Source organism: Solanum tuberosum, unplaced genomic scaffold, assembly GCF_000226075.1.
Source record: "Solanum tuberosum cultivar DM 1-3 516 R44 unplaced genomic scaffold, SolTub_3.0 scf00126, whole genome shotgun sequence".
NCBI classification, from domain to species: Eukaryota; Viridiplantae; Streptophyta; class Magnoliopsida; order Solanales; family Solanaceae; genus Solanum; species Solanum tuberosum.
Genome location: NW_006239051.1, coordinates 79,435 through 89,486, shown reverse-complemented (window position 1 = coordinate 89,486; position 10,052 = coordinate 79,435). Strand labels below are relative to the sequence as shown.

General features: G+C 30.5%; 1 protein-coding gene and 1 long non-coding RNA gene across 2 annotated transcripts; one reads left to right on the top strand and one right to left on the bottom strand.

The window, feature by feature from the left end:
* Positions 1-4,245: 4,245 nt before the first annotated feature.
* On the bottom strand, positions 4,246-6,361 carry LOC102588252 (AAA-ATPase At2g46620-like). The gene has a single exon (XM_006350436.2). It carries the CDS (start codon positions 5,839-5,841, stop codon positions 4,411-4,413), a length of 1,431 nt encoding a protein of 476 aa, XP_006350498.1. The 5' UTR covers positions 5,842-6,361; the 3' UTR covers positions 4,246-4,410.
* A 415-nt stretch (positions 6,362-6,776) lies between these two features.
* LOC107061246 (uncharacterized) lies at positions 6,777-9,587 on the top strand. The gene is made up of 2 exons (XR_001473872.1): positions 6,777-7,310; positions 9,233-9,587. It is a non-coding gene; the product is annotated as an uncharacterized lncRNA (long non-coding RNA).
* Positions 9,588-10,052: the final 465 nt, after the last annotated feature.

Sequence of the window (10,052 nt, the reverse complement as noted above, 5' to 3'; positions counted from 1 at the left end):
TTCAAGACTATTTTTGTAAATCATTCATTTTCAAGTAACTAAAGAGCAAAACTCTATGACTGAAAAAGAGACGAAGAACAAAGAATCTATACACATGAAGGGTGTCAATGGATGAGTTGGGTTGAATTTGAATAGATCAAAATGGACCGATCAATAGTATGTCAAAAAACTATTTGGGCTAAAATAGATGGAACTAAAATGAGCTGAAGAGCGTAACCCAACTCATTCAATTATATTTGAAACTATGTTAATAAAAGATAGGAAGTGTTGTTATATACAATTTCACTTCAGCTCCTATACAATATTTCAACTTCTTTGAATAAAATGTACTCTTATTTTCTTTGAAAGTTCATATTTATTTATTTTGGTTTTTCATCTGGTGTTCGGTATCCAAACTAAATTCGGATTCGCGTTGGAAGTCCCACATTGGGGTAAATCGTTCCCTAACAAAGGCGACTCCGTACCCATGAGACTCAAAGCCAAAACTTCTGATTAAGGATGAATGAGTACTTGTCAATGCTTGTGTACCTTTCATTTTTATCAATCAAAAGGAAAATACCAGCTAAAAACCTTTTCATAAATAATCATTATGAATAGATTTATGGTGAGTGAGTGAGTGAAAATAAAATGCGTAATTTACTTCGAAATTACAATTGTTCATTAAAATGACAAAGAGGAAAATATATTAAAAGAAGCATTTATTTATTTTCTTAAAAAAACAATCTTTAAACTTGTGAATTTATCTATCCAATCTTCATTTTATAATAAGTGTATGTATGTGTACTTCTTCATTTTGGTTCAATATAGTTTGGTGTTTCGTAAAGTCAAGAAGACCTTAATTTTTTAATTTTATTTAAATAAAAAAAATCTTACATAACCAAAAAATCATTAAAGAACTACTTCTTTTCTTTTAGAAGTGAATAATTTGATGTGCACTAGCTAAAAACACCAAAATACTAGTTGCTTCAATCCATTTTACTTGTCGTACTTACTAAAAATAAATAATTTAAAATAGTTGTCATCTTGAAAAATCAAGGTATTATTAATTGTTTGTTTTCCATCTTTTATTTATCTTGGTCATAAATATGGAAACATATTAATGTGGTGCAAATGAGAGAAGTATTTGCTCAATTCATACTATGCGAAAAATAGATGTTCATTTTTACTTGTATAGTTTGAAAATCAAATTTATCACTTTAGTTCCTACCTTATTGATAACTATAGTCTTCTCTCAATGCATTTCTCAAACTATTGAATTAATTATATTCAAAGAGTGATATAGTAAAATTGACATTCTATTTATTGCTCCTTAAAGAATGTGTCAAGTCAATACTTGACAAATACAAATAGATGGAGATAATATTAAATTGGGAAAAGTAATAAGTAAATAAGAATAATTTAGTTAAATTATTGTTTAATTAAAATTTTATTAAAGAGTGCAAAACAAAACATGATAAGTATCCATTAATTGCCACACTTTAAGTTGAGTTGTAGAGAATGGAAAGTAGGGAAAATGTCATAATGATATCTCGAATTCTCGATACGAAGTGGATAGCTCATTGCCCATAAGTCAAAGAGGAAAAGAGCAAAAATAAATTAAAATATGGATTTTATAAAAAAAATTCCTTTTTAAATTTGGTGAATTTATTATTTTATTACTTTTTAAAAAAAAATCTTTTTGGCGGTTCCATTCATGTTCATTGTTCATAGTTAAATTGGCAAAGTCAAAGAAAAGATCAAGTTTCTACATTGTCATGCAATCAAAACAACAAAGTCAATCACCTTTATTAATGGATAGTAAAATATTGATTTTTTTTCTACCTTACCTAATTATTTAATGGGGGATCAATAAAGTTTGCTACAGAATTTTTTTCAATAGTAGAGAATGATGCACTTCCTTTTTGAACATTCTGGAGGGTATATTTTTAAGTGATGGGTATTTTTATTACAGGTGGACTCAAAATCTGAAGACATCTAAGTTATTATAAGAGGCAGATGCATGTTAATCAAAATGGTATCACACGATATATTGTCTTTGTAGAAAATGTTATTAAAAACATAAAAAAAAACTAATGTACTACATAGATATAAATTAACCGATAAAAATAAAGTAACACGATTCATTATGTGGATTAATACACCTTAACTTCACTTTACAGACATCATAGATTTTCAAATATTTTTGATAAATATTATTTGAGTGAAATTTCACCATGTGTTTGGACATAATATTTGAGAAACATATTTTTATTTTATTTTTAAATATGATTTATACCCATAAGTTTTAAAAAATATCAAAACTAATCATAGGTTTGTAGTACATAGCAAGTTAGAAGCGTCGACGCAACAAGATTCATGACTTCCGCAACAAGTCAATTGGATCTTCGTTGTAGCAAATAACAAATAGTGTCCATGACACTAGAGCAATGTGATAGTTCGAAGTGAGTGCAAGAAGCATCATTCCATACATCATGAAGTAGACAAAGCACATGACTTTGTTATCCTAAGCTAAGGCTGGGCACCAGACCGAATTGTACAGGTATTGTTCCGGTCCGATAGTATTCGGGATGGAATGGGATACATTGAACCGGTACTCGAAACGGGACGGTATTGTGATTTGGTACCGTTATATCTGTTCATCCCGATTCCGGTCCGGTCCGTGAAATTGGATTGATTTTTTAATTTTTGTCATTGTTTTATACTTTTATTAGCATTTCTTTTTTGTTTATTTTTTAAAATTACAAACTTAATTAATCAACTTCAAATAATATAAGCCTAAAAACTTTAAAATTTATAAATTTAACAAATTACAAACTTAAGTTATTTAAATTATAAGTTATAAGTTATAACTTATAACATATAACTTATAAACTTCAAAAGATTCAAATCTTGAAAACTTATAACATAAACTCAAAAGCTTAAAAAAAATAACTTTATTAAACTTTAACTTACAAACTTATAAGTAAAAATTTTAAAAAAATATCTTTAAAATAAACTTAAGTAAAATTACAAATAAACATCATAAATTTCAAAACTTAAATACTTTATAAACTATTAAACTTAGAAAAATAAAAAAACATTCATATTTTCGTAATTCAAAATAACTAAAAAAAAAAAACTATTTTTTGAAATAGTTATATGTGCCGTCCCGTTTATACCATCCCGTTTCATTCCGCTTCTATCCCGGTATATAGTGGGACGGGACGGAACTGAGTTTCCATCCCGATAATTCTGGTCCGGTTCATCCCGGTACCGATCAACAACCCGGTCAAACCATCCCGGTCCGGTCTGGTACCGGTTCATTCCGGTCCGGTGCCCAGTCTTACGGCCTGAGCCGATTGTTCGTCATTTTCATCAACAATCATCTCATCACTGAATATTCCATCACTCCTTTGGTGTTCATGTAAAAGATTATGTAATACAACACAAACAACTACTATAGAGAGTGTTTTTGTAAAAGATAAAAGTTTGGTGTAGAATTTGAAATTTTAAAAGCTCCCAAATAATGATATTTGGCCGAAATACTAGTTTTTTCTAGTATTTGAAAATTTGGATTATTTACCAAAAATATTTACAAAATAATGACAAATTATATAAACAAACACTATTTGCCAAACTGTTTCCAAAATTTTACTTGAGAAATCTATGACCGAACGGGTCCTTAGTTCCTCAAACTTCAAAAGGGGGGCTTTCGAAGAGGTGACACGTAATTATTTCACCTTTTTGAGTTCACAATATTTTAAAAATGACGAAATTAGAAGGGTATTGCTATTCGTTGATGGGATTGCGTTTATGGTCAAGAACTCAAGTTATACACAAAAGTAAAATACAAATAATCTACTTCTTAGTCTAAGCTTTTATGAAAGTTTGATCAATTAATAAACAAGTTCCCAACGTGTAAAACAAAAGATTAGATTAAACAAATCGGACATACTTCATTATCGACATTTTGGCCAAAAGCAAATAATTTTAGAATCGAAAAACATTTTAAATTTTTTTGTATTTCAAGTTTTTACCAATTTATTTCTTGATGGAATATTTCAATACCCAAGTTTTAGCTTTACAAATTCAAGGTCGTGATTTGCTGTTCCTCAAGTGAGACCAAATCCCCATTGTCGAATGACTCAATTTCAAGTTCTCGCTTCCAACCCAGAGAGCACGAAACATAGTAGAGCTACTAACAGTTAGAAGCACATTTGCAGAAATTAGAACATCATCATATGTATGAGTTCCCTAAACAGTGAGTAACTTTGATCAATAATATATTAATCAATATAAGATAATGAATTCTAGCTACAATCTATATGTTAAATCAACTAAAAAAATATCAACTTTGAAATTAAGCTAAAATAAACTAATGATTATGCAGGTCAGGGTGATTATTTATGCCCAAACAAACATATGTTAATGTTAATTATCATGCCTTGAATTATCCTTATCCGACGTACCAAATTCATAGGATGAATCTTTTCTACAACTCCTAACTCGTAAAAGTCCATATAGCTTCTTGAACTCTCTGAGATTTTCTCTGCAAAAAATACCCGACTCACCCGTTTCCTCCGCGGTTCGAACCGACCCGCTCTCGCTCAACCGCCGTGCATGCCGAGTCGCCGCCCTCGACTCGGTGTTGATTTGCAGAGCTGAAATGACTGTTTTCAATGCCCGAGTCGGTGAGCTCCGGTTCGATATCATAATTTCGCCGATTTCAGCCGGGCTGAGAGCCGCCCCGGTTTGAAAAATCTCCTCTACCTGTGGGAAAAGCTTGTGATCTTTTAAACCCAAATGGCTATTCGCTAGGGTTTTGAAAGAGTTGAAATTACATAAAGGAAAGTGTATGTGAACGTCGATTCTTCCTGGACGGAGGACCGTCGGATCAATTTGATCTTTGTTGTTGATGGTGAATATCATGATTCGCTCTTCCCCACAACACGAGAATATTCCATCCATAAAGTTGAGGATTCCAGATAAACTTGGAGCTGTTGATTTGGTCCCAAGATAACTATCGAGATCTTCGATAACAATTAGCGTCTTGCTCGTTGTTTGTAACAGAAGCATTTTCAGATCCGAATCGTCAGTGACTTTAGATAAATCGACGTCGTACACGTCGTAGTTCAGCAAATTTGCTATTCCGGCGATGAACGTTGATTTGCCGGTGCCGGAAGGTCCGTAGAGGAGATAACTCCGTTTCCAAACTTTGCCGAGTCGGTGATAGTACTGTTTTGATTTTTGAAACGATTCCAAATCGGATTTCACCTTGTTTTTGAGATCCGTGTCCATCACTACCGTATCAAAAGTTGCTGGATGTGTGAACGGCACTGATCTCCACCGTCCGTTTCTCTGAGGTTCATTATCTACATTGACGAATAATCTCACCTCCTTTTTCCTCTGCTCAATTTCATCGAACACAGAGTGTATATACTGAAGGTAAGGCTGTAGAATTCGACGCTTATCCTTTTTCCTAATCTTCATAACAAGCGATTTCAAACCAGTAAATTCATTCTTTTCATTGATCCAGAAAACTCTAGCGCTGAGGAATTTGTCAACAACAATCTGATTTGAATCCAAAACGAGGCTAATTTCATTGGACTTATCGCCGGAGATTAGGTTGGTGAAATCAGAATCTTCAACACAGGGGAGCGAATTCAGATAAGTACAAACTTTTCGATACAATTGATTTTCCTGCATGTTGTGATTGAATTGCGGTACCCTGTAGAACTGATAGACATAACAACCATCCTCCAAAAACCTCCACCATTTTTTCACAATTTGCAGTAAAGAAGTTTTCAACAGAATCTTCAGAAACAAACCTGAAGCAATTATTGCAATCAAATACCAAAACATGATTGGAAAAAAAAAGAAGTAAAAATCAAACAGTGTAATGAAGTATGATGATGGAAAAGAGAATTTGAGGGGAAAATGATGATGAGAAGGTGGATGAAATCATGAAGGATGTTGTAATAATGAAAGTATATTATATACTAATATAAAGTAATGAGAAAAGCATAAAGAAATGAGTATAGTATAAATAAATTTAAGGGGATGGGGAATTGGCAGGTCACAGAACATTAATTATTTTAATGAATAAGTCTTTATTAATTTGTTTGTTTGAATTTAAGAGACGGCTTGCAGACTGGGACGGCATAATTTGCTAGGTTTAATTGGTCAAATGAGATTTATTTTATATCCTATTTTTTGTTTAATGATTTGTTTGTGGAAATTGATCTATTATAATCGTATTTGGTTAGAAATTAGAATTATAGAGGCACTAATTATGTAATAATACACCAATTCCTTTATAACTTATTCCATAAGTAATATATACTACATTTAGTAGCGAGTTATTAGGATGCAAGTTATTTATGTACTTTTTTCGTTTGAGAATAAGTTATATATTTTTTTCTTTTTATTCTATCAAGAAGATTTGATTTTTTTCGTTCAAAATTATCCTTGTTTTAATACATGAAATTTTACACCATTAACTTAAAAGAGTCACTTCTTTTTCCCTTCATTTTATGATAGGTAAGATAGTAAAACACTTCTTATTTTTAGGGGTGAGTAGTTTTTATAAGCAACATATAATATGAGGAAATCTATGTTTTATATTATACAACATATAAGGTGTCTTTATAAAATAATACATAAATTTTATCATAATTTAATCCTACACTATTACTAATATCGATATAACTTTAACCAGTGACCAAACTATTCCTTACAAATAAAATAGAAAAAGAAGAAGTCATTTCAATCTTCTATATATAAAAATAATTTTTTTATTATATATAGAAGTGAACGTTCTCTTATGAAAAGGACATAGAATTAAAAATAAATTTTTAAAGGACCGGAGAACAAAATCTTCCGTTTTCTTCGATGTGCTGCTTATCTGAGTAAACAATTTGTACATGTGAGACCAATTAAGGTAATACAATATTCTTTATGACTAGTAAACATACTAATTAATGTATTCTAGATTTCATTAGTGAGGAGGACTAGAGATTTATTTCCTTGTGATTTCCTATTAAAAGGAGTATATTTTTCAATCTTAATTATTCCAGGTGGTCATATTTGATTTTGACCAATATAATCGAAGCATCGTTTTATCCATTTCAGCAGCAATCCATGTACAAATTAAAAGTTGCGTTCAATATTCAAATTGTTTTATCCGCTTTATTATATGCTTGTATCCATTTATGTCTTTTACTGACATTCTTCTTTCTCTTTTCCCAATAAAAATAATGGAATCATTTACAGATTCGTTTTCTTATTTCTATGCACGGGAGGGGGAAGACTGAAAGACAAAAAAGAAGAAGGTATTTACAAATTACACATACTCATATTTAATTTTCACTTAGCTGAAAATGCATAGATGTCAATTAAAATAATCAGACATAATATATTAATGTGTCCTTTAACTTGACATCAACTAATATTTATGTTCCCTAATTTTGAATGTGCACAAGTATGCACTTAAATTTATATAAAATTGAATAAATAGATGCATTCATCCTACATGATAATTTTGTCTACATGACATCTTACATGTATTATGTCATGTAACATACGTGCATCTATTTGTTCAATTTTATACAAATTTAAGTGTTAGGATATATAGATGTCAGCTGAAGTCAAGTTAAAAAAACTTAAAATTTATGTATTATGTCAAATAAGTGTTGAAAACTTAAAATGCATAAGGTGTGTGTTATTATTATGTTTGGTATAAATATACTTAGTGTGAAGAATAAGCAGATGCGGGACTGTAGTATTAGGCTAAATTTGACGTTTGAAATAAAAGAATGTTTGGACAGTTTCAACCATGATATATTTTCAACAGCACCAAACTTTGTCCTACGACTTTTAATACTTTGAAATTAGATCCAGTAGGTCTAAGTTCAACAAAAAATAGTCTACTTGAAAATTCGTCTACATAATAAAGAGTTTTCACGTTATGTGAACTTTTTATCTGGAAATTAACGTGGATGAGTAGTGTATTCTTTTTGTTCTGTTTTTGGCCAAATTAGGCGTCTTAATGTTAAGACTGAAAGTCCTCCTCTCTTTTTTTTTTTCTTTTTTTTTTCAATTTGGCCATTTTGTATTTGAAATTATTAATTCGACTAATTTAATTTAGTGCCTTTACATATAAAAATTTACTAAATTCTATACTATAAAATAATGGCTAGAGCCTAGAAGCACACAGGTCTTTCTAGCCATTAAAATTCTATTAAAGGGTAATTTGATCATTTTGGTATTAAATTATTAAAAAGGAATTCTTAATAATTCATATATTTAGAAATTACGTAAAATTATAAATCATAATAATTATAATTAACAAGTTAAAAAGATATCTAAAAAATAGTAAAACATTTGATTGACTTTCGAAATTTCATCACCACCACATAAATTGGAATAAAGGGAGTAACATATATTATGTGAAATTAACTTTAGAACTATTATAAATTGAAATAATTAACAACTTAAATATCTAAAAACTCTATAAAAGGTTTTTGATTACTTTCGAAACTCCACTTATACCACATAAATTGGTACAAAAAGAGTACCATATATCACGTAAAAATTACTATAAATCACAACTTAAAATATTTGGTTGACTCTCGAAATTTCATATGTATATAGAACAGATGGATGGAGTAACATATATTATGTGAAAATTGGATAAATTATACTATAAAATCATAATAACCGACAACTTTAAACATATAAAAATTTAATCAACTTCACATTTCATTCGTGTCACATACATTTAACACAGAATGAGTAATTATGATCGCAGGCTCTGTATCTAATAGTTCTCCTAAAACATGTTTAAAAGTAGTCCATGTTCAGAACCTACTTGTCCAACCATACTCAAGGTGATAAGATTCAAATCAACTGACATCTTTTTTACCCAATAGCGAAGTCAGAGATTTTGTTAAGAATATCCAAATCTAATATATATGTATGAAAAATAATTTTTGATTATATTTCATACAAATTTTTATATATAATTTTAATTTTTTCGATTTGACCACCTTGAGTTTTATGTGGCTATGCTACTGTTTTTACCATAAAGTATTTTCCTGGTAAAGCAAGAAAACGAAAATTGTTTAGTTGATATTTGCATACATCATTGCAAGTACTAAATAAGATTCGGATCAATTGGTTTGGTGTGTCGTAGTATTAAAGCTTTTTGTCCAGAGTCTTATAACTGTTGCTTTGCATTTGTACATGAACACAGCAATGAGTGCCACAGACTCACAGGGCCCAAGTAATCCCAAAAGGCCAAAACTTAAAGAGGCAAAAGGACATGACAAAGCAGAAGCAAGTTCATTCTTCCCATGCTGACATTTCTTTTTGACATTTTGAATCAAACATTGATTAGCACTACAAAAAATACCAACTAATTTCAGGGGGGCGTTTGATGGTGGAGATGGGGGATACAATGGGTGGAGGTGAAGATGAGGTGCCTTAGAGGATGGGGAAGACACAATCAATGTAAACATGTTTTTCCTACTTCAAATAAGGGAGTCATTTTCCTAATTGTTAAGCAACTTCTTTTTTTTCCTGAAAATTCTTTTTCTCCATACCGAACACACCATAAAAGAACATGTAGACTCGAATGAAGGCTAAGCTTTTGGTATCAATGAAGTGGAGAAAAATCATACAAAGAAAAGTTGGAATTCACATTTCAATTAAGACAATAAAATTTAAGTAACTTAATTTTATCCGTCCAAATTTTGATGATATTGGTACAAGATAACAAGTGTGGTGAACAAAATAATTGATATAAAGAAAACGGTGCAGCCTTGCTAAAGTGATAAAAAGAGTAGTCACTGCCCATCATCCCTATAGAATTCAGCAATGATTGTTCTTGTTTCAATTGCTGAGATTTGATCAACTTTAGGATACACTAGGGGGCCTAGGCAATCAGCAGTTATGGGTCTTATGTCAAAGGATTCAATAACCTACACAAGTGTCCCAATTGAAGTCGAATACTATTTCAAATTACAGCAAAGTTCTGATCAACTGGAGATGAGATATATATATATATATATATA

What these genes read in the sequence shown, in the direction of transcription:
- LOC102588252 (XM_006350436.2), bottom strand. Translation starts at nt 5,841, where the DNA reads ATGTTTTGGTATTTGATTGCAATAATTGCTTCAGGTTTGTTTCTGAAG.